This window comes from Chenopodium album, chromosome 24, assembly GCF_948465745.1.
Source record: "Chenopodium album chromosome 24, dcCheAlbu1.1, whole genome shotgun sequence".
In the NCBI taxonomy this organism is placed as follows: Eukaryota; Viridiplantae; Streptophyta; class Magnoliopsida; order Caryophyllales; family Amaranthaceae; genus Chenopodium; species Chenopodium album.
The window spans coordinates 6,359,762-6,387,692 of record NC_137857.1 but is presented as its reverse complement, the minus strand read 5'-3'; the positions used below and the strand labels follow the sequence as shown (position 1 = coordinate 6,387,692).

At 32.5% G+C, this 27,931-nt stretch overlaps 2 protein-coding genes across 2 annotated transcripts; both read left to right on the top strand.

Annotated features, from left to right (window-relative positions):
* LOC145610405 (AP2-like ethylene-responsive transcription factor At1g79700) lies at positions 1–5,361 on the top strand. Its single transcript, XM_081665751.1, has 8 exons — positions 1–369; positions 561–643; positions 830–838; positions 2,619–2,707; positions 2,828–2,901; positions 3,020–3,070; positions 3,375–3,451; positions 4,075–5,361. Exons 1-8 carry the CDS (start codon positions 194–196, stop codon positions 4,632–4,634), a joined length of 1,119 nt encoding a protein of 372 aa, XP_081521877.1. The 5' UTR covers positions 1–193; the 3' UTR covers positions 4,635–5,361.
* A 9,723-nt stretch (positions 5,362–15,084) lies between these two features.
* On the top strand, positions 15,085–26,459 carry LOC145611701 (histone-lysine N-methyltransferase ASHR3-like). Its single transcript, XM_081667052.1, has 11 exons — positions 15,085–15,675; positions 16,885–17,031; positions 17,611–17,769; positions 20,410–20,436; positions 20,904–21,021; positions 21,302–21,395; positions 22,300–22,393; positions 22,600–22,678; positions 24,266–24,437; positions 25,430–25,510; positions 25,755–26,459. Exons 1-11 carry the CDS (start codon positions 15,286–15,288, stop codon positions 25,939–25,941), a joined length of 1,548 nt encoding a protein of 515 aa, XP_081523178.1. The 5' UTR covers positions 15,085–15,285; the 3' UTR covers positions 25,942–26,459.
* Positions 26,460–27,931: the final 1,472 nt, after the last annotated feature.

Below are 27,931 nucleotides of genomic sequence, written 5' to 3'. Positions count from 1 at the left end.
ATACAACAAATATATATATATGTAAACTCTAAATTCTATGCTTTAAAACCATATGCCAAAAATCTTCTCTCATTTTCTATTTCTTCACTACCTCTTCTAACCCCTCTTTTTAAACCAAAATAAACCTTCATCAAATACAACAACTTCTACCTGCCCTCATAATTTGCTATTTTTGAAGGATAAACAGAAAAATATGGCAATAGCCGCTAAGAGAAATCAAAAGAGAAATTCTAAAGAAAATACTAAAACAACTATTACTACTACGGATGATTTTGTTAAAATTTCAAGCACGAAAACTAAGCGAACAAGGAAAAGTTTGCCTAGAGAGTCCCCTTTTCAACGTAGCTCCAATTATCGCGGTGTTACAAGGTAATCTTTATTATGATTGTATAGCATATGACCTATGTTATTTTAGTTATACTCCCTCTGTCTCAAAATACTTGCGCGCCCACACAGGAAGTAGCTTGGCGCGCTTTTTTGTTGAAGCGAGTCAGACTTTTGGTGGTGCATGCTACACTTAGCTAATTGATCAAGGTATTGTGTATTATGAATTTTCATAGGCATAGATGGACAGGAAGATATGAAGCACATTTATGGGATAAGGATTGCTGGAATGATACACAGAAGAAGAAAGGAAGACAAGGTTTATTGTTATTTTCATTTTTATTTTATTTTAATTACTTTTTTGATGGTATTTTTTGAAGTTGTATTAATTAGTATTAGCTGTTTTTGATCTGTTTTTGGGCGATACTGATCAATTTATTGTGCCTTCTTATCTGTTATTTTTGGAATGCTTCAAAATCGGGTTGGAACACTTTTGAATCCGCAGTATATCTTGGTATGTCTTTGAATTTTATTGTAATTTTTTTTTTTTTTTATTTCTTTGTGATAGAATGTCTAAGGTCAATTTTGGAAAGTGACATATTTTCCATGTTGAACAATTATCTAGTCTAGAAATAAATATGCTAATTGTAGTGAAAATTTTAACGCGTATATGCTAAATTATGTGAAGTATGAAAAAAAATGTGGTCATATCTTTGTGGGACATACAAGTAATATGCGCATGTAAAGATATGATAATTATATGTATAAATCTAATCTTTAAAGGTAACCATTTGGATTCAAATCTCATCCATCTCTATTTGTGAAATTTGACATGGTATTCAAATGGACATCTATCAACTCATTGTTTAAGAGTACTCATACTGTTAAGTTTAGAATTAAATTATAAGTGATTGAACTTTCTCTTCTTTATCAGGTTGCCTAAATCCATTTCACAATCTTCTAAAAGGGTTTACATAAATGTGGACCACTTTCTATATAAAGGGTTTCCAAATTTCACATTTCGTGGGGATATTAGTGGGCTCTCAATAATACAAAACATAATGTTCAACTTCAACTACTAATCTTGTTGTCAATCCTTTTACTCGACCAATGTAACTTAAACAAGCTACATGATCACACTCGTTTAACTCTTAATGCAAAAGTTGATAACTTGATCATAATGAAGCAAAAAGATTACAATATTTTCTATTTCAATATTTATAAAATTAATCTAAAGTTAGCTTGATCGAAGTTAACACACCTCTCTAAAAAGATTAATAGTGAATTTGGAGTGTTGCAATTCATGCTCAAAAAGTGAGCTAGGTCAACCTTAACAATGACACTGTTTAAATTTTTGAACATCACAAAGTGGGTGGGTCCAATAAAATTAATTGACATTAAATATAAAAGTACGTAATAATCATAATAATATAATGTTATTGTTTGATACTCAATACATGAGATTACGTTTTATCTACATCAATGTACTATGTCTCTCCAATCATCAAGAAAACAAGAGTGTTGAATAATACTTGTTCGTTATAATTAGACTTTTTGAGTTTCACCAATTATGATAACAGTGTAACAAACAAGAATTGAGAAGTGATATATGACATCCAAGCGTTTTGATTGAAAATTAATCTTGTGTACACACAAATTCTAGATGTCACTCTTAATTAAATGGTTCCACCAATTATTCTCACAATTAAAAGTACTAAACCCTAACTCGATTCGACAAAAAACAAAAGCCTTATTGGGGTAGTTTTAGAATTGATACATAGAAGATGTGCGTAAGGTAAGGATTAAATCCTTAATTACATACCGGTTACATATGACTTTTGAAGTTCTCTTTACCTTTCCATTCCCATCCACTTTGGGAGAAACCTTACATGTTAGTCTACCCGAAACATGTCACTTACAAAATTTGTGTCCTATTTGTGTTCGTAAACCTATAACTATCTTAAATAACTATCAAAAGAAAATCTAATTAATGGTTCATTATCGCATAAGTCTCACCTTTTTGAAAAATAATAAGAATGTCTTTTTAAGATCATTATTACTACCTCCGTTACAGGTTATGTGTAACGATTTGACATAAAGCAGAGAGGAAAAATGTCTAATCGTTGCACATAACCTGTAACGGAGGTAGTAGTAACTCCCTTCGTCTTGATTAAATTATTATTCTCAATTATCAGAGCACCTATTTATATTATCTACTCGTGTTTATATATAAATCTATTTAAAACTCCTATATTATATTCTTCTTAACACTACTGGTCAATTTGGTTGATTAGGTGCTTATGATGATGAATCAACAGCTGCGAGAGCTTACGACTTGGCAGCACTAAAATATTGGGGCAAAGATACCATTTTAAATTTTTCAGTAAGACATGCTACTTTTTTAATATAAAAAATAAAAAAATAATTCTATATTCATGAATTTGATTATTGGATGAACATAAATTAATTTATTTGTACAAATGTCTATGATATGTAAATGTAGCTATCAACTTATGAGAATGAGATGAAAGAAATGGATGGTTTGTCAAGAGAAGAGTATTTAGGATCACTAAGAAGGTATGAAATAATTTTTATTTATTTTTATTTAATTGTTTTGATGTTTTGTTTGCACTAATATGGTATAAAGGAACGCTTTGAAAATGATTATCATTGGAAATGTTTGTTTATTTTTCAGGAAAAGTAACGGTTTTTCGAGAGGGGTTTCAAAATATAGAGGAGTTGCAAGGTAATTAACATATAAGCATGTTTTCTACAACATTGACTAAGGTCATGTTTGGCAATTGGCTTTTAGAGTCAGTTCTCATCATAGCTCGACTTGATTAGAATGACTGGCCTATGTCTAAGGGTGTGGCTGACATAAATTCTACGTCGTTTTCAACCTAATTTGGGCCTTGCTTGATAGGTTAAACACATAGTCAAAACGGACTAATAATAATTTATAACTTCGACTAACCTAATTTATCATCAACTCTACCGACGAAAAGAGGCTAATTACATTGGATATTAATTTTTTGGGGGTGTTTGTTCAGACATCACCACAATGGAAGATGGGAAGCTCGGATTGGCAGGGTGCTTGGCAATAAATATCTTTATCTCGGGACATATGGTACCTTCCTCTTGTACATTATGTTCATCTTTTTGCTATTTCATAATTAATTATACATACTTTCTTTTCTTTTTCCTCCATACAGTACTATTTTATAGCCTAAAAAAGAAGTTAGACCATGTTTTCTCATTTATAGCTCAATCACTTTCTGTCAAATAGTTTCCACGTACATTTAATGAATATAAGTGGTAGTGTGGTACGTACTCCTTAATTTTTTTCCTTCATAATTAATACGTGTAGGCTATTCTATCTAATCGACTAATCTGTAGTTTATAGTAATTAATAATCATACATCAAGTATCTTAGTTGGTTACAGAAATTGTATATCGTATACTCTTATTATAATTAGACCGTCCAATAACCGGATCAAAGAGGAGGATCTATTCCACCCCAATTAGATTCAATAATAATGAATAATGTTGCAAATCTTGCCAATAATGTCATTGTCACTTAGTTAGAGAAGTTCAACAACTTCAACGGTTACATGATATATGATAAAACTCTATCAAATTTATTTATTTATTTATAATAACATCAAATCTTTCCAACTCTCAACTAAATTACACACCTATTAATTTAATTTGTTGTACTTATAACTATTCATTTTTGTTGTCATAAAACAGCTACACAAGAAGAGGCAGCAACAGCCTATGATATTGCAGCAATTCAATATAGGGGACTCAATGCTGTCACAAACTTTGACCTTAGCCGTTACATTAATTTGGACAAACCAAACATTTCATGTGATGATGATCTAGATCAACCAATTATAAGCCCTAATAATAATAATAATGTTGTTGAGCCACGCAATTCCAAGCTAGTGGAGGATAGTAGTGGTTCTACTTGTAGTAGCAATCAAAGCTTGTTATTAGAAAGCACATCATCAATTGAGCAAATTACCCTTGATCAAGTAGATGATGCTATTAGCATCGACGAACTTTTATGGAGTGGTCACCAACAACCAACAGTTGATTGTTCGTCTGCATTGCTAGGTTTCAATAATGAATATGATGACTTGTTGCAATATAACGTGACAAATGATAATCTATATTCGTGTGTGGATGGTCATCAAGGTGGTGGTTCTATCGATGATGTAGGAAACAATGAAAAAGATTTTTTCAGTGATCTTAGCTCGCTTTTATGTGATTTTGATGTTATGGAGGCCGAACAAATTGAGATGTGAATGCATTTCTAGCACACAAAGTTACGATTGAAGGTGATTGATATATACATGCATGGAGTTTTTTTTTTATCAAGATTTCAACATCTATACAATACATTATCCCTAATTCCTAAATAGCATAGGTAGTCACATTATTTGTTATGTTTGGTACATATTGAACAATACTATATGAGATTTTTTTTTTTTTTTTTTTTTTTTTGAAAGAGGTTGGTTATTATTGATTGCATTTTTTCCCCATAAGGCAAAGGGGACAATTTTACATAATTAGCAAATGAGCTGAGTAATTCTTGTGTTTTTTATTTTTTTATTTTATTATTATTATTATTAAATTACCAATCTCTTCTTATTAGCTCCTTCTTATTTCTTTTTTTTTTAAAAAAAATAAGTATATGAGCTGAGTACTCTTTTTTTTTTTTTAATGATTGTATTCTCAAGGTCCAACAGATGCTAGTAAAGATGGGCATGGGCCGTGCCGGCACGGGCCTGGCACGATTCCGGCACGGTCGCTTGCACGGCACGGCACGGCGGCCCACCTGTGGGCCGTGGGCCGTGCCGTGAACAAAAATCTGGGAATCGGCACGGGCACGGCACGAGGCACGGTGGTCGGCCCGTGGGTCGGCACGCCGGCACGATATGTGGCACGACCTGGCACGACACTAGTAATTTAATTTTTATTATATGTATTGTTGTTTTTTGCTAAATTAATAAAATTATTTATATAAACTTAAACATAATTAGATAAATAATTTATATAACCTTAATTAAAGTAAAATTGTTTAAAACAAAATTAGTAACATTAACATAAACATAAATTAATAACATCATTTATATAAAATTAAGTTGTACTTAAAAATATTTATATATCGTTTTTTATTTACGTTCATTTTTGTAAAAAATAAAAAATATAAAAAAAAAGTGGCACGGTTTGGCCCGCGGCCCGGCACGGCCCGCCAGGCACGTGGGCCGTGCCGTGGGCTGGGTGTGCCAAATTTAGGCACGGCACGGCACGGCCCGCCGCGGAGCCGGCACGCCCACCACCGTAGCACGGCCAGGCACGGCTCGCGGCGGCACGGCACGGCACGGCCCGTTGCCCATCTTTATATGCTAGCGTTTTATTTGAAAAGGGTTATTTTTTAAGAAACGCATGTATGAAAGTAATTAATAATAATGAGCCAATATAGAGCTTAAATGAGCTTCGATGGGCTTTGAAATTGTTGCGTAACGTCATAACTCACAAGGCATGAAAGAGCATCATGGACTTGAGAAACCTCTAGTAGAATTTCCAAAAATCTCTCATGTTCATTGTTCAAGGTTGTTCCTAGTTGTAATATTCCAGAGACCTTTTGTGCTTTCTTGTTAGAACTTTGGTAGAAATTATGTGGAGAATTTTAAAAGCGTGGTACATAAGAAGGCCTTGTAGAGTGCAACTCTCTGGGCAATAGAAGTTTCTAGGATAAGGCCAAGAGGCCTATAAGTATGCATGGAGGCTCATTTGACAACAAATGTATTTCCATTCAAAGCATACAACCGGTTTGATAACCATTCTACTCTCTCTTTGTTGCCTTCCTTGTTAATTACATTGTTCTCAACATAGTCATTTTAAAGTCATATATATAGCAAAACAAAAGTAGAGATGCCCTAACTTATCTTCCGACGGGGTAGTGTACTAGTGTGCATTGAAGAAGTGAAAAGAAATAGCATGATATTAAGCCGGACATTTATTACATTTCTTATTATTAGCTCAGCTAAATTACTACTACTTTCGATTTTTTTGCAACTTTAGGCATTATTTGTGAGATATAAAATATTTCAAAGTTGCAAAAAATATGAAACGGAGGTAGAATAATCAATTAACCAAATAAATAGTAAATAAAAAGAATTTATTGACAAATTAACATAACTATCTTTTATATAAATATGCTCAATTAGTTTGACAAAAAAAGCTATCTTAAAGTCATCTATTTAATAAATAAACTAAATACCAAATATTTTTTACGCAATAAAGATGCAAATTTATGCTTTGATTTCTTAACTATTTTGCATAGGGATTATGAGAACACTATTTACTTGAAACAGCGGTGAATTACGCGCGCTCGCCCATGAGAATATCTCTCGCCCATTTTCTTCTTTCATCCATCATTCCAGGAAATTTTGGGCAATCCACTGGCAAAATGCCACGAGGCATCGGTATCTATGTCTTTATCTCTCTTTTTAGTTCAACTTACTCTCCGTCTTTCTTCATTCTGCTTTTTTTAGTTTCTCTTTTTTCCTGTGTTCAACTCTTTTTCTCAATAGTTAATTCTTGTATACTTTTTAATCTAACATTCAATTCAATTGATAATTGTGTGTGGAATCTATATAGCAATTTAATTGCCAGTAAATTGGATGTTATATTATGTATTTTTTTTATTATTTTTTTACATTTGTTGCAAGTAAAAAAAAATATATCTCCTCCAATAGCAGGAGTGCTAGTGGGTCAGCATCGATTTCTTCTTTTCTTAATGACCAAAATTGGCACTATTCTTTATGTGAAATCATGTTACTAAATTGAATTTTATTAAAAGAAGGAAGTTTTATAATTGGGTTACCCTCTATTTTTTTTTTTTTTTTATTTGGTGAATTGCAAAAAACTTATTATATTTGGTAATCATGAATTAGTCACAAATTTTTATATGTGATTGAACACATGGTGTCATGAAGTTACTTCGTTAGTATTGTAAAGGTTATTCGGTCAGTGTTATAGAGGTTACTTTTTCAGTGCTTTTTCAGTGTTATAGCTTGGGTTACTCGGTCAATGCGTGTTATAAGCTAAGGGTTAGTCGATCAATGTTATAGGGGTTACTTTAATCTTTTGCAAACGACTATATAGCTGCACACAAAACGCGTTGTGAATTATTATATTAAGTTACTAGTTTTGTGCCCGTGCAATGCAAGGGTTGTTTATTGAATTTTAAAATAGAACTTTTTATCTAAATCAAATATGTTACTCTATCTGTATTTGAAATTTCTACTCATGGATTAATAATCCCTTGATTTGTCTGTTTATGAGTATTTTATGGATTAATAATCACTTGATAATCTAAAAAAATTAGAAGTAATAATGTACAATGAACTAAAAAGAACGGTTGTCTAAAGTTGTGAGCTCTTTTCATTTTATGTGAACATCTAGGGAAGGTTGTATGTTAAGATGTAAGAGAACGGCTATATATAATAACATGTATCTTTGAATTATTATTTTTATTTTCCTTTTGTACCTCTTTGGATCCGCCATTTTGTATTAAAATATTGGTTTTTTTAATTTTACAGGAAAAATATTGGGATTATTTTATTGAAAATCTAATTTAATCATATAACTAACACAAAGCATTGGGTGCGGCTTCGTCAGTCGACCTTTTCTTTCCCTGCCAATTTTTCATCATATCCTCCTTTGTCTCCACCAAACATCATCAATCAATGGTAGCTACAATTACAACAGATTAATCTCTATCTCATTAAAAAATTCCTAAATATATATTAGTAATATATCATCGTCATCTTCCCGCGATGAAGAACAAGCTTCCACCCGATAACAAGGTGATTGAATTGAGGCTTTCTTATATGATGTATAATTGTTGAAATTGATTGTTCTATATGATTGTATGTTGAATAGTGAGCATTGAATGCATGTATGTTGGTTGAGAAATGAGGAAGTTATCACTACTACATAAACGACCAAATGCAACCCCTAAAAACCATTACATTAGGGCAAAAAACCGTTGCTATAGGCCTATTGCTACGGTTAGAGAACCGTAGCATTTGCGGCCGTTGCACTAGATTTAATGCAACGGTCCATTTTAACTATTGCAACGATCCTATGCTACCAACCAAGGACCGTTGCATCAGGGCCTAATGCAACGGTCATTATAGCCTAATGCAACAGTTCTTTACAACTCCCATGGACCGTTGCAGCAGAGCTAATGTAATGGTCTTTTAGATTCAGTGCAACACTCATGACTTCCTATAGAACCGTTGCATTATTTTTATTTTATTATTATTAATTATTATTATTATTATTATATTATTATTGTTATTGTTATTATTATTATTATTATTATATTATATTATATTATATTATATTATATTATATTATATTATATTATATTATTATTATTATTATTATTATTATTATTACTATTACTATTACTATTACTACTACTATTACTATTACTATTTGCTCGCCAAAAATAAGAAAATTAAAAAACTACAAAGTACATACAATAAATATAAGCAAAATTATATAACAACCATTTTATTTTTGCTTGAAAGAAATACAAACAATGAATACCTAAACAACTACGATCCATACCAAAATACATATCTAAATAGTTCACATCACATTCTAATAATATTAAAACCTATATAAGGACATTAAGTACATTTATAATGTTATGAGTTTGGACAATCGTCGACCAAGATTGTCCCAACAATAATCATATCATTCTTCCTCCTCTACTCAATGTGGTTTATCATGTACCTATACAAACAAACAATAAAATGAAATGATATTAGAGAACATATTATCTTGAAAATCATGACATGCCTTACAAACCCCCCTGCACCAACATTAACTTAATAATTGCATTTGAACGTGATGTTATCGACTCATCAACCTTGTGCTTATCTTCACACCAACTTTCAACCTCTTCCTCAAGCTCCTAGATGACAAATAAAGTATGATTAGAACAAGAAAGACTAAGTAGATTTATATTAAATGGATAGTATACTTGTTCCCATTATCAACACACATGTTACTATCTAAACACTAGGTAATTTGTAGAACAACAAAATTAAAGTCAATTTAACAAAAAAAAAAAAAAAAAGTGCTCTCCAAATCATATATTATCCTAGCTATTGATTCTTTTCACTTATTTCCTAAAAAAATTAGCTCTGTACATAGCATAATCACAATTTAAGATGAGCCATTTCCAATGGTAAGATTAGAGTAGAACAATCACAAAGAAAGACTGCGTTAAGTGTATTTGAGTAATCTAACTAAGCATTGCTCCTATGATGATGTTTGAACCTTTACCATGAACACTATGTTAAACTATAAAAGGACGCACAACTCTACCTAAAATAAATGGTAGAATGCCATAATCGACGGAATATCTTATTCATAGATCTTATGAACATTGCTCTGATTATGCAACAAGTCATAAAAGCTAATAAAATCTATGAATATATTGCTCTGATTATGAAACAAGTCAAACTTGCAATATCCGTTATTTACCACTCAATTGCTTTCAAATTGTGTCGTTCGAATAGTTTCCTGATATAAAGTTATGGATTGGACAATATAATTTTAATAAAGTTATTGTTATGCATCATAATTCTTAAGTCATGAAAATTAATAAATAAAAGAGTATATAGAAAAAGCTATATATACAAGGATACATCTGACATATGCTCACCAACATTAGAAAAACATCAAGCATTGAAATTACCTCACCAACAGTCCAACATTACTCAATGCATAAAACAGAGTTGCAACAATAACAAGAAAGTCACCAAAAAGAGTTCATCAACTATCTTGTATTCATGTTGAAGCCAAGCCAAGCCAAGCCAAGCCAATAAAGGATTAATTTCCATTTACACTGAACTCATTTCATACAATCTGTAATTTCAGCTCTTATCACTCCAATACAACATACAAGGGATAAAACTTCTAAATCGCAATGTCCTATATTTTCATCATTTTCCTCGCCTCTTTAACCACCAAAATACTATGTTCATACAAAAAATACACATTTACAATACTAAAGTAATATGAATGTATGAGTATCATAAAATTGTGCTCCAATCATACAATTTTAGCTTAAACACCACCACTACAATTGTCATTTAAAATTCAATATTCACTAGTTTGAATTCTACACTTTCACATAATCTGAGCAATATTCATAGATTTTATAAGGCTTGTACAGTTAAGAATAAAACTAAAACATCACAAATCTTATATGAAAAAAAATTGCATATTAAAAAACAATAAAAATTGTACATAAAGAACTGAAAGTGACAAACATGCATATACATAACAATTCTAATATAATTACACTAACAATAAATTCGATAGATAACAAAATGTGTTGTTAAATTACAATATACATCACAATCAATATATAAATAATTTATCAATTAAAAAAAATTACATCAAAATTAGGAAGATACTCGACTGTAGTTGGGAAAATTAAAAATATAAATACATACCTGAAAAACAATATGAGAGAAACAGAGATCGAGTGTTACCTTCACCATCAATGGAAGGAGGAAAATGCTGCAATAGAAAACTACGAAAACCCTAGAAGTGAAGCTCTTCACCCATCGCCGTCGTCGTCATCATCACCAATCACGACCACCAAGCCCACAAACCCAATCACCATTACCATCTTTGTCACAAGTAGATGAATTTTTTTTTTTTGAAGGAACAAGTAGATGAATATTTACTTAATGTTTGATGGTAGATCTTGTTTTAGATTCTAGAGAAAGAAAGCTGAGAGAGAGAAAGAGATAGAGAGGAAGGAGAGAGAAAAGAAAATTTTGGTGGCAGAAATTACAAGGGTTTCAAAATTGGGGAAAATTTGGAGGTGAAATATTTAGGCGCCCACTTGAATATATACGAATCACGTGTTAAGACCAAATGCAACAGCAATACTACACCGTTGCAATAGCTAAAAAGTGTGTTGCATATGACATTCTAATGCAACGGTTCTTTAAAGACGTTGCGCTAGACCGTTGCATTAGGCATAGCCATTGCATTAACCGTTGCAGTAGATATAACTGTTGCATTAGACCGTTGCAGTAGATATAACTGTTGCATTAGACCGTTGCATTTGTTCGTTTATGTGGTAGTGTATGTTATACCCATGACCTTAGTACGAGATCTTCAATGGAGGTTATGCCATTGTTATACACATCATCAAACAAATTATACATATCCTCCATCAAATAATTTATATCCTTCACTAATTTATACTTATCCTTTACTGGCTAGATGATATCCTCTATTGGCTGGATGATATCCTCTATTGGCTATATGATATTATGGTTGGGTGATATCCTATATTGGCTGTATGATATCATTTATGGTTGTGTCTATGATATCTTTTATTGGTTGAATGATATACTCTATTGGCTATATGATATCATGTCTGGATCATCTAGCCAATAGATGATATCACTCAACTAACAGAGGATATCATCTAGCCAATAAAAAATATCATATTGCCAAAAAAGAATATTGTTGATGTTTGAAGGTTTTGATGATGAGGAACTTAAACTACAGCAAACTCATCTCATAAAGGTTTTTCAAGTGTTTGTTTAGCTAAGGTGAAATTGATCTTGGAGATGGAAGAAGTAGCTGATGCTAGGAAGACTTGAAGAAGTTCTTTATCCAGAAAGTTATTCACAATAGAAGAAGAGTTCCCTCACAGGAACGTTCCTTAACAGGAACCTGAAGATGGCTGACTAAGATCTTTGGAGGAACTTAGTAAGCGTGGAGCCCAAGTAATTCTACCAGATCAAGAGCGCAGCGCAGCAATGTTTTAGTTAAGATTTTATCTTCTAGATTCATTGTTAAATATGTTAAGTAGGATATGCATGGAATTTGTTAGAGGCGTGACAAGATAGCTTGGCAAATTAATTAAAATCGGAAAATATAAAAGATAGAAATTGGAAAAGATTTTCTTTTAAATGTTTATTTCTTAAAATCAGTTTGTTGAAAAGATATTATGCTTTTTAACTTATTGTTTCTATCTTATTTTCTGAAAAGATTTTCTTCTAACAGATTTATTTAAAAACCGTGTTTTAAGATAAGTTAAGTTTAACTTATTTATCTTTTTGAAAACCTACTTTCTATACGAGTCATGATTGTATAAATAGTAGAGATCGAAATGAGTTAAGGTTTTTTGTGAGTTAATGCGTGAAGAATTACGGAGCTTTAATTGTGTAAGTTTGCCAAGCTTATAATCTTGTCATATTAGTTTCGGGTTTCATGCATAGCTTGCCTATCATATTCTAGGTGTTAATTCTTGTATTTGGTTTGGGTTAATTGGGTGATAGTATTTTGTTATCATTACATATAGAGAAAGCTTCTGGTGAGAAGGGGAAGATTTGTACTTAGGGAGTACGAGAGAGTCTAAGTGTGGGACTTAGACTGGGTAGAACAGGGTGTTGTTCTGTAGAGAGTTTGTTTAGGAACTTGAGAGTATAGACTTAATTATAATAGGTTGTAACTTGGTGTTTGCCCTATTATAGTGAAAGTGTTTGTGTTTGAAATCCCTAAGGTAGGGTCGAGGTTTTACTTCTAGTTGGACACTAGAAGGTTTCCTCGTAAAATACTGTGTGCTTTGCAAGTTCCTGTTTTATATTTCGAAAAGTAGTCACTAGGAACTCACCTACAATTCACCCCCCCTCTTGTAGAGTTCGTCTCAACTAACAAATATCATCCAGTTAGTCGAGGATATGATCATCCAACCAATAGAGGATATTATCTCGCTAATTGAGGATATCAAAAATCCGTATTTCGTCAGTCCGGACTGACGCAATGCCTTCTCTATAACTAATATACGTAGTATAAAGCTAAAATAAAACTTTTTTTTTTATCCTATTAGATCTATTCAAATTTTATTGAAATAAAACTCTAGATTAACTTTTTTTTTTAAAAATCTTATTCTACAGAAAAAATATATTATAATAAATCCTACATGTCATATTATTAATTAATTGTCGCTTACATGACGCGACACTTAGCGAAAAGTTGGAATGCCAAGTGTCACTATCTCGTGGCCTGACTAAAAGTTTAGCTTCATATATTTGTTATATATATATATATATGATATGATTTATAATATTATGAATTATATTTTTATTTAATACTACGTATTTAACTATAATTAGGTTATTTTTAACGAATAAATAATATTTTTTTTAACCACCACCATCTCCCCCACCCAGCCCAGTTAATCAACCACCCCTGTATTGTCGAGTGTCGGCTCCCAGCCCATCTTCCCCGATGGTGCCAATGCTTCTTCCCCCTGCCGAAAACCCTACCCCGACACCCTAATCCCCACTATAATTAGAACAAAAGTAACCCCTATAAAAAGATGCAATTTTGAAACCTTTTTAATGCATGGCCTAGCAAACTTTGGAAAATGATAGATAATCTTTTTTTTTACCCAATGATAGATAATCTTTGTTCACCGATTTGTCCAAGTGCATGACGCTTCGCCAAGCATACTGTTAATCAAAAGATAAAGAAAAAAAATCTTTCTTATAATGCTCGTCCAAGCACAATCTATACTAGGGGTGTCCATAATTAAGATTAAAACCGAAATCCAATTCAATCCAAACCGAATTATCAATTCAGATTGAATCCAAACTTTAAATCGGATCAGATCATATTGAGATTTTTTGCAAATTCGGATTTTCTGATCGGATCGGATTGACCCTAACCGGATCCATACTAAACCGAAAACCGAATTATTAAATTAAGCATGTATGAATATGACTCAAATATGGACTGCTTGCTGTCTTAAGTTGCTACTGCTAGCTACCTATTGTTGAAAGTTAGTGGCTCTAACATGGTGAAAGTTTTTAATTGCGGGTGGTATTTGCCTATTTGGTTCTTGATGACTTGATGTTATTGTTGTAATGGTGTTTCCTTATAGGTGTAGTGGTGTACTAGTATTAATTAGTATTGAACAATTTATTTTATAGATATAATTATGTCTGATCTATATTAAAGATTTGTATTAATATTAAGGTCGGGGGTGTGATTTTTATAATTGCATTTGTATTTATTTTCATTATTGTATGAGTCTATTAGATGCTAAAAATAAAAGTTTTAATTCGGATTTTCGGCTCATCCAAATAACTGAATTTTAATTCGGATTGGATTAGGAGAGTAATTCGGATCGGATCGGATTGAAAATTTAAAAACCGAATTATATTTCGGATCGGATTGAATTTGGGCTAAATTCAAACCGAAAACCGAATGGACATCCCTAATCTATTCGGTCGAGCACGTTTATTATTTAGAAAATTAATTCGTAAACAACTCCCTCCATCTCCAAGTTATTGACTTCATCATCAGCATAAACACACACACCAAGCTTTTTATGATTCATACAGAATACTCTGTATTAGCTAGTGCAAAAGTAAGAATAAAGAGCAAAATGTCACCGAAAGACTCCACATCACTTATAATACGAAGTTTTGGAATGAGAGTAATACAACAACATAATCTACATCACAATATCATACAAATTGGCCGAGTAAAATTTCCCAACTAAAACAATATTGAGTACAACAACTATTTAAAAATCGATCAAAATAGTACAGTATACACAGATTACAGAACGATCATTCGAGAATAGAGAGAGAACATTACACAGACCAATAGATCCGAAGACGAACCACGCATAGACACATAGTGGTGCTTCTAAACATCTTAAACAACAAAAAAAGACCGCGATAATAATCAAAGTGTCCCAACAAATTTGGCACAAAATAATTTTCATTCTTCCCGCCTAAATTCGACTACCCCAAAACTTAAAGAACACAGCCAACCTCAGTCTTAGCTCATTTTCTCTCTCCTCCAATCTTCTACGATACCATGCCGGATTTCGGTGCTCCTTTCCTTAATTCCGAAACCCTAACCCTAAATTACTGCCCTAATCCAATCAAATCTTCTTTATCCGATTCTTCTGATTCTCTTTTTCCTTGCCCTATTAAAACCCTAGATTATATGGATGACTTCGATTTGCGCCCTCAGCTTCCGATTAATGGTGATTTTGCTGAAATTTCTGGGAGTAGAAGAGGGTTGTTGAAAATTAGGGTTACTAGGATGAGTTCTGGTGCTATTGATTGTGATAAGAAGAGGGGTATTGGTGGTGGGGATAAGTGTTTGGATGATTATGTTGATGATTGGAAAGCGAGGAGGTTGGATTTAGGGTTTCCGGAGAATCGCTGCTTTCTTCCGTTTCTCGAGGGTTCGAATAGATTGGTAATGCTGTTTGTTTGAATTTTTGATGTTTTTTTTTGAATTGGTTTTTGAAATGATTTATTGTTGTTTTGTGGTTTGTTTATGGTGTAATTGATTTGGTTTCATTGATTGGTTGAGGTGAATTGAATTGGTTCTTATTGTTGATTAAGGGTTTGTTTTTTCTGTTTGATTAGTTATCATGATGCTTTGTTCATAGAAATGATTAAATTACTTGCTGAAGTTTTTTTATTTTATTTTTTAATTTTTTTTTAATTTTTTGTGTATTTGTTGGTGATGAGAGAATCATTTCCGGCTACAAGGATGGAAATCCGGAATAATGTAGTTCGTCAATATTGAGCATGGTGAATAGTGAATTGTTGATGATTAGTAGTTGTCAATTATTGAATGCTTGTCTGAGACTGATAATTTCAACTTATTTTAGTGTGAATTGATAGTGGAAATGTAAACTTTAACATTAAATTAATTGTAGTATGCGTGTATATTTTGATTTCAGTGTAACGTCTAAGCACAATTTGACATTCTTGTTCTGTATCCACGTGTCATAGTTGTTAAGGTTAAGAGCAATCATTGTTTTATTGTTTGTAGAAACTAGAAAGCTAGACTTACACATCATCTATTTCTAGGATTTATGTTATTTGGGGGATTGGGGGTTAAAGTTGGAAGCGATAATGTTCTGATGTTTGTTGTGAAATGCTTGAGCCATTTAGTGAGGTCTTGTTCTAGCATTGCTTTTCAGTTTCATATTGACAGTTATTGATAGCTCACCCGATTGTTGTAATATAGAAACTCGTGGCATTGTTTCTTAAAAGGCTTTGGCGCTCTGCATTAAATGTACACAAACCTCGTGTACCAATAACTGAACTGGATAGTAATAAAATAACATAATCTGAAAACAGATACGTTTTTACTGTTGTCGTGACAAGCTTGAAAGCACTTTTTGTATCTATTATAAAACTTAGCCCTATATGTGCTAAACTACTTAGAAAAGATTATTGCTTGATAGATTGGTCTTGACTAGAAACATTAATTCAAATTTGTTCTTGAGAGAACTCATTAACATTCTTCATGTATGTTGATATGATATATGATTATAAGTTGTGAACTTGTGATAATTACACATTTGTAAGCAGACATGGTGTTGCTCATATGGAAAGTTTAACTATCACCAGTGTTTTTTTTTTTTTTTTTTTTTTTTTTTTTTTTTTTCAGGTTGAGTGTCGTGCCTGTTCAAGTTACATCTACCCTGGGGATGAGGTCTCTTGCTCTGTCCGAGGGTGTAAGGGAATTTACCATTTGAAGTGTGCAAAGGATAACTTTCGATATTCGGTCTCAAGAAAGTTTAAGTGCCCTCAACATGTAAAAAGTTTAATTTGATGTTCCTAATTGTTGTGTCATATTTAGTCCACCAATTTCTGTTTCTTCTAGCAGTTGAATTTCTGTCTTTATTCCACACATATCATTATTGTTTATCATTATCTGGCTGAATATCAATTGAAAGAAAATGGGTAGAGAGATAATTCCTGCCATATATATTTATTTTAATTAATATCATGTATATTAATCGTACATGTATATCTGTGGTATATTGGCTGTATATTCAAATAATATACTGGATAGGATTACTTGTACACACGTAGAAGGTATTAGTTGATTTCGTAACATAACAACCTCACACTATTTAAATGACTGAGCATGTCAATCCTGGATCTCACTGAGTTGCATATGATGCTGAAGGATTGTTTCTTCCTCTTCAAGCAGTAGTTCATTTGACTAATTTTTGTGGATTCAATAATCTGTGTGTTTTTGTAAATTTTTGAACTGCAATTATTTGTTATTTTCATTTGAATATTTTGTGTGCTGTTATGCAATATCTTTAAATAATTGTTGACATATTCCATTAATTGCTTTCTACATTGATTACATTTTGTTCTCCAGGTATGCTTTATATGTAAACAGAAATTTATTTGGCGCTGTGTGAGGTGTGAAGTGGCTTCACATGATAAATGTGCAGCTTGGCCAGATAAAGTGATTCATCTGAGTGAGCGTCCGGGATGGACTGTTTGCTGGAGGCACCCAAAAGATTGGCGGCAGGAGGTCAATCTCCTCTTTTTCTTCATTGGCATAGCTTCATTGCTACTAGTGAAACATTTTTATCTTCGTATATTTTTTATGAACTGAGATCTAATCTATCTATTATTTGGTGTAATATGATTTTGTTGTATGACAACAAGAAGCATTTATTGACACAATAACTCCGAATTCTTGGTATATTAAAGCCTATATTACCACATAATACTAAAATCCTAATTCCCTTTCTGGAAGTAGAGGAGTTAGATGTACCATGTACACAATCTTATTATTCTAGTTATGGATAGGTTGTTCTTGCTGAAACCCTGTGGTAAGAAGATCATCAATTTGTTACTAATTAACAATCATTGCACACAAAATTATTAGCAGGCATTAAGGCATTTAATCTAATTCAATTCTAGGTCACTGTTGGAAAGTTGACCAAAAAATTAACTTGTTGTTTGAGGAGATGTCACTCGAGCTGTTAGACTATTTTCAAACTAGGTCTATTGGGGTAACTTTAAATACAGAGATTAATTTTGTCTTATTTATTCTTTTTAATGCTTTGGAGATATTTGGATACTATGTAGCTTTCATGAGACTAGGTTTGAAGACCTTTATGGACCCTTTTTGACGTTTGTTTACCTTCTGATTCTAGAGGGGAATGGGCGGTGATTTTCTTGAATTACTTCTTTTATGGCCCTTGTAACCCTTATTTCTATTAAAGGTTTCCATAAGCAGGGTGGAGATATGTAAGGTTTGTGCTTCCGAAGGTGGATCTTGGGGGGTGGGGATATGAGAAAGTATATATCATTGCTAGCAGGAGGCTTAGTTGCTATTATATGGCTGTGATTGTTGCAAATGGTCTGGTAGGGCATATAATTTGGCCATGAGGCTGGATAGATTTTTGGGCTCTAACAATTGATCAGAAGAGCTGGAACGTTTATGATTGATGATTAGGACTAGAACTACGTTGAGTTACTTGCTAATCCTTATAGAATCTTCTTGTGTTCCTTAGGTCTTGATTTCTAAACTATGTGAACATTGTACCACAATTTTAATTACTTCCTCCCTTTTTCTTTCTTTTCTTTTTTTTTTTTTTTTTTTTAAATAAGCGCAACATTTTCCTTTTTTGGAAGTTGCATAATAAGAGCAACATCACTACTTATAGATATGATTTTTCTCTATTGCTCTCCTCATCACATGGGACCACTTCTTTATCTCTCTCCTATCCAAAATTATTGTATTAGTCCCTACGTGTTGCACTTGTTAAAAAAAGGAGGAAGTAATAGGTTTCAAGATTTTTAGAGTGATTATTTGGTAGTGTTTGGACTTAATTAGGATTCATGCAGAACCTTAAGTTTGTGAAGGAAAAGTTGAAGGTCGGAATGTACCAACGGAAAGTTGATTAAAGAGAAAAGAAGCAAGATGGCGTTCAGGGAATTTGAAGGCAGATAATTCCAAGATTATGGACTTTAGACCAAGGACCTGGAATCTACAATAATTAATATTGGGAATGATTCGGAGGATTTGATTGTTATGGAGACAAGTATGAAAAAGGTGATGAAGAAATGTATGAGACTAGGTATTAGCACAAACTTTCAATACTTGTATGAGATTCAAAAGTTGAAGCTGCTAGTCTTAGACCAAGTGGATTTTATTGCTCCTATCTTGGTTCTGGAATATATGAACCTATTGCCATTAGTTCTAGTCTGATTACTAATTATTGGATCTGTAATCCACTAGGATCTAGCTTGTCTATATTTATAGTTTTAAAATATCAGATGGATTTTATTTAATCTAGCATTTTGATGGGGATTATCTTGTAGAAATAAGTGCATAAAGTACCAAATAGAAGCTAAAGATAATAGTGAAGAGGATTGGGTGGCTGGGTGGAGAGTGGGGTTTTATTCGGTGATAAATATTGTTGATACCTAAAAGTCTGAACCAAGACCCACTTTATGTTGGATTTTTGTTTAGTTCCAATATTTTTGGATCTGTATTAACCTTACAGGGATGAGACTGAGAGGATAGAGAAATCGCTCAATTAGTAAGGGGTGTGTTGGTGAACCTATGTAAGAGATGTTTGAGTTTTGATATTATGGTCTCATCTGCTAAGTGGGGGGAAATGACTTGGGTCGTTTTGAAGGATATAGGTTTGTTTATAATAGAGTTTTGGTACTAACTATATAATATATCCATATTATGCATGTATCCTAATTACACAAACTCTATACCACACTATACCTTTATTTGTAGATACTCTCTTGTTAAACATCTGGATCCCAATTATCTTTCCATCTCCCCTATCTATATGTTAGCAGTCAAAGTTTGCTAAACCAAAAATTTTGAGTACAGTACTGTAATTGTTTGAATTAACCTTTTAGTAATTTTTCTTAAATAGCCGTTTTTATTGAAAAGTCTTTTTCCCCATGTTTTGGAAAATTTCCTCTTCTGTGTTTCAGTTTGAATTGTATCCATATTATGTTTCTGTTGCTGTACTTAGGCTGATTTAATTCATGATGGTTTGCTTAACCTGTAACTTGTGTATCTTAAAACATCTTTGTATATACAATGAATCTATCAACTTTCTTCTTTGCTGCTTCTATCTTATTATTCATTGATTAAGCTGGCTGACAGGACTGATATCTCTTATTGGTTGAGCAGCATGGAGCAGCAACTAATAACTTTGAGGTCAGATTTGATCTTAGCTATTGTCACTTTTATGCGTGAATATAATCATACAAAACATGACATCGTATTTTTTTTAAATTAAAATCTAGTTGCATGATTTATGCGGTAAAGATAAATGGAATAAAATATATGTTGTATTGCATGTTGTAGCATATGTTTTCTTACTTGAAAGGTGTGATATAATATCTTTGTTCACCTTTTATTGTGAGGAGTAAAGGTTAATCAATATGGACTATTTTTTATTACAACTGGTAGACATCCATATTATTAATAGAATTAGGGGTTAAGATCTGTCGGAGGACTTATTTGCAATATTTCTGTTTTACAAAAGTTAATTGGTGGAACTGTGGAACTTCCTGACATATATCATCAGATTAGGAGCACAGGACATACATCTCTTGCAAAGTTGCTAGAGATGCTTGTTGCTATGCTAGCATTAATAAACTTATGCTTGCTTCTAATTTCAGGACGTATTCTCTCGCTTGCCTTTGCCATACATTGAGGAAGAGTTCAATATAGAGTCAACGCTGAAGGATAGTCCAATTGACAAATTGGAGCCACCTCCTTATGTGCATATTAGGCGCAGTATCCTCTTCTATTTCTTCCATTAGATATCTTTTGTTGTTCTGCTAAAATTGTACCACTGCCAACTAGACTTTAAATAATGAAAGGACAGGAAATAATTATAAGAAATGCTCTTGATTTGGAAGCTGAAAGTTAATATTTAATAGACTCACTGTCATCAAAGTTTGGTAGCAAAGGAAATAACATCCCTCGGGTTTCTGATACTTATGCTCTCAAAATAGAATGAACAAGTGAACTATCTTCTCTTCATTCTTATGCTCAGTGGCTTAACTAAATCTAGATGTGTATCTTGTCAAGAAAAAGCGGGAAGATGCTAGTATGGATATCGGTTGCACAAGTTGCCGTTCAGCATGCTCTGATGACTGTGTTTGCAGGTCAGATGCAATTCTGTTTGTCATGCATTCTTTTTGGATTTACTGTCAATAAGTGTGAAGTATTCAATATTTGTTTTAGTATCTTGTTTTGAAAGTGGCTAGTGAATAGTGAGTGGCCCTGTGGCTGCTTGAGTGGTGTTATACCTTTTGTATACATTTATAGGATTGTCTAGAATGAGTAAATTACTCATAAGCTAATGCATGACAATGTTTATTATTCAAATCCACCTTTTTTTTAGTATCTGGTTATACTTGCTATATGTCTACTTTTGTGGCTTGAGATATTAAAAGGAAAATATGTAAATACAATCTTATTGAATCTTAACCAGGTGTTTTCTCCTTGTACTTTTAATTTTTAGATATTCTAATTTACTCAAAAACTGTTAGTATCATCATGTAGATTATATTAGCTGTTTTTTCCACTATAAATTGGATTGTCCTATTTAATTATTCATTCTTCATCCATTGATTGACAATAGAAATATATAGGCATTTTTTTTTTTTTTTTTTTTTTTTTTCTTTTCAATTTTTCAAATCCTTAGATTAATGTGACTACTAATAATTTGCAAAACACAAATTCTGATAAAATAAGGTTTAAGGATCTAATGCTTAGCTTTTCCTGTCTGAAGTCATATATGTCATGAATCTCTTGATGGTCTGTTGAGACAATCACAGCGGTTCATCTATCTGTAGGGAGGTTTTAAACTTCTTTTTTCTCTCTTAGTGTCAGTCTTCGTCTTTCAATGCAAATTATTTAAAGCTATTTCTTATTATGCCTTCGAGCATCATCTTTGGTGGTTTGTCATTCAACGTATAATCAATTATGCATGTGCCCATGTCCTTGTACATAATGCGTCATCAGTCTTTTAGTACTATAATTTCCATATTTAATTTGATCTTGTAGAGTTCAAAGCATTAGTTGTTCAAGAGCTTGTCACTGCTCAGATGCATGCACAAACAAACCATTTCGCAAGGAGAAGAAGATCAAAATTGTTAGGGTAAGATTTTTATGATGTTATTATTGGACAAGTAAGCTTGCTACTTAAAGTAATGAGCAGATTTGTTAGTAGAAAGCTAATACATTTAAAAAAAAAAAAAAAAAAAAAATCTGCTTTACATTGTCATCTTGTCTTTAAAATTTGCACTTTATCCTAGTCAAATTGTTTGATCTCACAAATTACATCTATGCCTTCCTTTTCTTCAGACTGAACTTTGTGGATGGGGAGTAGAGGCTGCCGAATCTATGAACAAGGGAGATTTTATCATTGAATATGTTGGGGAAGGTAATAAGCATTTTTTGCTTTATTTCGTTACATTCTGCTTTAAATTTGTGTTAATTGGCGGTGAAAGTGAGATATACTTGTCTGTCATATGCAATCTTCTTGAATCATGCTATTAGAGATTTAGAGTATGTACTGGTCATAACTCATAATCCACTGATCTAAAACTTTTTCGAGATCATTGTTTCGTAATATAAGCTGTAGCGTCACCAACAAGCAATACAGTTTTATCTTCAAGAATAATGTATCCATGTTTCCTGTATCTTTGTCAATTGAGGAACTAGTTCTTTACTTATACTAGCATTGTCTCGATTTTGTTGAAATAAGTAGTTGACAGTGATTCATGGTTGAATATTAAGTGCAAACAATCTGCGGCATTTTGTTTTTCCTATCATGACATGCTCATTAGAGAGAAAAAATTTTCTGCTCAATAGTTGGAAATTTTATATTTAACTCTTTTGATGCATTTGGTTGTGTAATTCCATATTGTCAAGCTTGTACTATATTTCATGCTTGAGAACTTGTTATCTTTGATTTATTTTAAAATTATATATTATTCTTTTCTTGTTCAAACCATATAAGACCAGAAATATTTGGAAATTCTAGATAGTGGACCTCTAGTGATGGTAGATTTTTTGCCATCTTTGTAAGCTTGTCCTAAACTTTAGATAAATAAATTTTCGTGACCTTGTATAACCTGTTAAAAAACTGTTTCCGTTCTCCTTTATCTTTACTGGCCCACATTCCACTGCCCAACCAGCCAACCCAACAATCTACATACCTTGCAACTACTGTTAGCACCACCATGAGCGCAACACGGTGGAGGAAGGGAGTTGAAGGAAGAAGATGAAGTTGGTGGCGGTTAAGAGGAGAAAATTCCAAAGGAGTTTTGAGGATGGAGTGATGGAGTTAAAGAAAGAGAGATTGTATTGGAGGTGGATGTGATGGAGAGAGAGTTGTAGATTAAAAGAGGGTGGAGGACTAAAGCTTGGAGGAAGGTGGTTGTGGTGGTTGATCATGAAGGAAGGGAAAAAAAATATATGATTTTCTATAAAATCCACCATCTAAAAATTTGCAGAATTGGAGGTTGCCATATAAAATATCCTGAAAATCATTTATTAATAACAAAATTTTGATGCTATGTAAGGAAGAGAGAAACTTTGATGATCTGGAATTTTGAAATAATGAAGGTCACCATCAATATTTCTCAAACTTATATTTTATTTACTTACTACTTGATTAATGTAACTGCTTATTATTGTAAATTACACATTGAGATAAATCTACTTGATAATGATTTTTTTTTTTTTTTCCTTATATTAGTTGTAAAAACAAGGCCAGAGAGTAATTGTGTTGGTATTAAAGATAAGATCAGATCAGTTCTTGTTAAAAAAAGATGAGAACACCTTATATTTATTGAAGAGAACAAGTTTGGCTTCAATACTTGAGAGGTTGCTAGCTGCAAAGGAACATGTGTTATTAACTAGTTGTATTATGTGCTATAAGTGTCAAAAATATTTGTCCAGTTAATTATGAGTGCAAAATTTGTTGTGTACTCTTACCCTCCTTTTACATCTGTTTCTCTACCAGTTATAGATGATCTGTTATGTACACAAAGGCTATGGGATATGAAAAACAAAGAGGTGAAAAATTTTTACATGTGTGAAATCCGTAAAGACTTCACAATCGATGCAACATTCAAGGGGAATGCATCTCGTTTCCTGAATCATAGTTGTGATCCAAACTGCAAATTAGAGAAATGGTGAGTTACTCTGACCGTTCTATTGTGACTAATGATTATGAAATGATATGAATTATTGGTACTGTGGAATGATTTGACTATAGACTCCTGCAGTGTTCTTCATGAAGTAAAAGAGCAGTGCTATTGTGTAATTTACTTAGCCCTACCTCTGGTCCCTTTACAATTAAAATATAGTATGGTTTGAAAGCATTTAAGATTATGTTTGATTATTTATTGTTTCTACTCTGTATATGAACATTGAGTGACAGTTGAAAAGAAACTGTATGGTATTCTCTTTTGTATAGGAGTATCAGAATGCCAGATTAGCTTGATGATTTCTTAGTCAACCTTTATTCAGTTGATTTTCTACACAATGAAATATACCAGATTCTTAGTTTTCTTACTTTTCTATGGGTTAATTCACCGTTGAACTTATTCTAGCAGTCTATAGTGCAAGACCTTACCTAGTTAGCTTTTCCTATTATCTACTTTACCTATTATCTGTTTCTTGTAACTGCCTTAGTAAGATTTTTTTCTGCATGGTTTTCTCAATTGGCCTCTTAGGAGTTTGCTAATTTCTGTAGGTCAAATAGCATATCAGGGCATTGGCAATTTCATGATGTTAGGCATTTTTTAATAAGATAATGAAAATTAAATTTTAGGGGTGATTAAAAGCTATATGATAGTTGGTTTTGATGGTGAGTTTTACCTCTAATAATGAGGGGTTAGGCTATTGGATTAGTTGAAGGTATTTCTGGTCCATGATTCTACATGACAAAAAAATTTAGAGATACTTAAGTGAGGGGTTATCTGGAGCTGGGAAAGAAAATGGCTTTTAATTATACGCAATCTTGCACAAAGTTTTGTAACATTGATCTCAATCATTGGAAGAAAATGAACAGGATATACTCATTTAAGGATAATGTAGTCCCTGCAAAACCTGCCTGTGAATTTTCTTCTCTTTACATTGCACTGGAAATGAATGTCATAATCCTATTGTTTTGTTATTGAAGGCAAGTAGAAGGGGATATACGTGTGGGTGTCTTTGCTGCTCGACACATAAAAGCCGGAGAACCACTGACCTATGATTACAGGTGTGTATATATCCTCTCCTTTCCTAATATGAAGTATATTTTTCTGTTTTGATTTGTCTTAAATCTTGGCCCTTCTTGCTCTTGTTTTAACTTGACACTAGTAACCTGGCATGTCAATCTTGACGTCTCGTACTCTCATCTGTTTCCCCTTGTTCTGCCTATGTTAGCGTGTATGAAAAGCAACATGATTTTTTGGATTTAGTGACTTGCCTTATGCTGTCCTGGCTTTGGTTTGGTTCTGTAGGTTTGTGCAATTTGGGCCCGAGGTTCAGTGCTGCTGTGGTGCTGCTAATTGTCAAGGATATTTAGGTGCCAAGAAAAAGATTAACTTAGATATCCTTGATACTAAAAGAAGGATGCATGTAGCAAGCCTTTCCTGGGGTTTAAAGCGGAAGAGAACATCAAAATCAGCCAGAAAGCGCAAGTGGTAGCAGCGAGACATTCTGAATGAAACTGCTGTACATTATGTTCTTACCATCAGACAGACAGACACCCGTGAATAGAAGAAAAGAAACAGAAGGCCAATTAAACCATCTGAAGCCTATAACATACATCCTTATGTGTATCATTAAATCATGACAGCTAAATTCAGCGAGAAATACAAGCAAAACATCATACACCAGCAAACAACAGCAGAGGTTAAGAATCTGCATTCTTCCTGTTTTCCAGCAATTACATTTGTAAAGCTTTATATCATTCAATGATTGCTCATGTAGGCACCGGGTTATTTTTGATTGTGTGTTGTAAGCTTATACATGAATCGAAAACTGTAGCTTCGAGCTTCAACTAGCTTACAATCTTGTAATTTGATTCTTTGTGAATTACATCAAGCATTGTTTAAGAACATTAGGTAAATTTAGAGATTAGTTGAGTGCTCTAAACATGAGCTGGAAAATAAATATGAATTGTATCTTATCTTTATGATATTATATCTAATTTTTGCGTTTGATGATTAATCTTAGCAAATAATCATGCGAAAGCATATAAGAAAGATGTTTTATGTCTGTCTTTTCCAGATTATTCCTTGGTATAATCTACTGGTTAGTGTGATTACTGCTTTTGGCAAATTCATGCTTATTTTATCTCAAGATTTCCCCTTCACTTCCGTGGTTCCTTACATTGATTCGAAACATGTGAATTGATAGTTAGTTAATTTTAACAAATTGTATCAACGGATATGAGTATATGACTATCTTATTGAGTTTTTTTATTAGTCACCCACTCACCCCATTTTTCAAAGTGATTGGAGTACTTCCCGGACAATAAGTATCTATTTTCTTTTAAGATTGAATTTAATAGCACATTGTTGATTTACAAAATGATGTGAAAAGCCTAATTATATTGGCTTTTAAGTAACATATCTATACAATATATTAAAAGGCATTCCTTTTAAAGGAACGGTGCCACGTGGCACTCTTCAACGTATATGACAACATGTCACAATGCCACGTCAGCGACACATAAACTTGCGACTTCATTTAACAAAATTAATAAAATTTGGTTTTATCTAGATTCGAGCCCTCAACCTCAAACAAATAAATGCTACACACTTACCATCTCAACCAACTTTTATTAGTGTTTTAAATTTCACATATTTAACATTATATATTCCTTTGAGGTTATTTAATTTATTTATTTTTCACAAGATTAGAAAATAAATACATATGTAGTAAAAAAAACCATAACATCCGGGGCAACGCCCAAATCACACACTAGCAATATAACACTGAACATAATTATCAAATTAAAGAAGTACAAACTAGCAATTCGGGGCATCGCCCGGGACACACACTAGTTAATAATAATAAGTAATCAAGCAAGCTTGGTAGAATGGTAGAGTTTATGTGGAACTCACCTTGTGACTTTAAGATCACTTCGAATCTCACCGATCACACTTTTTAGGGAGTAGGGGGATAACCTTCATCCCGCATCTATCTCAAGATTGACCTTCGTAGAATCGTAGCTGTTGAATATTTTACAAAAATAAAAATAAAAGGCAATTCATTAAGGCATTAAGGCCCTGTTCACTTCACCTTAAAAAAAAATAATATTAAGTAAAAATAATTTCAGTTCAGTAAAAATAAAGAAAATAAAATAATATAAAATAGGTAAATATAATTTCATTTTAGCAAAAATACTTTCAAATCAGTAAAATTAATTTCAGCTCAATAATAATAATTTAAGTTCAGCAAAAATAATTTTTGTTTAGTAAAAATAATTTCAATTCAACAAAATAAGGTGGAGTGAACGAGGCCTAATATTATGTAACTATTGAGGAACTCACATATATATATATATATAAAAAGGGGAATAAGCAAATTTTTACAACAACCAACTTTATTTTATTTTTATTAAAATATATATATATATATATATTTAAGCACGTGTCTTTGTTTATTTTGTCTCCATCCCAAATTCTTA

Excerpts from the sequence above, each read along its gene's own strand:
- LOC145610405 (XM_081665751.1), top strand. The coding sequence starts at position 194 with ATGGCAATAGCCGCTAAGAGAAATCAAAAGAGAAATTCTAAAGAAAAT. Across the intron at positions 370-560 it reads AATTATCGCGGTGTTACAAG|GCATAGATGGACAGGAAGAT; the intron begins GTAATCTTTATT and ends GAATTTTCATAG. Across the intron at positions 2,902-3,019 it reads TATTTAGGATCACTAAGAAG|GAAAAGTAACGGTTTTTCGA; the intron begins GTATGAAATAAT and ends TTTATTTTTCAG.
- LOC145611701 (XM_081667052.1), top strand. The coding sequence starts at position 15,286 with ATGCCGGATTTCGGTGCTCCTTTCCTTAATTCCGAAACCCTAACCCTA. Across the intron at positions 15,676-16,884 it reads TCGAGGGTTCGAATAGATTG|GTTGAGTGTCGTGCCTGTTC; the intron begins GTAATGCTGTTT and ends TTTTTTTTTCAG. Across the intron at positions 20,437-20,903 it reads CAGCAACTAATAACTTTGAG|GACGTATTCTCTCGCTTGCC; the intron begins GTCAGATTTGAT and ends TTCTAATTTCAG.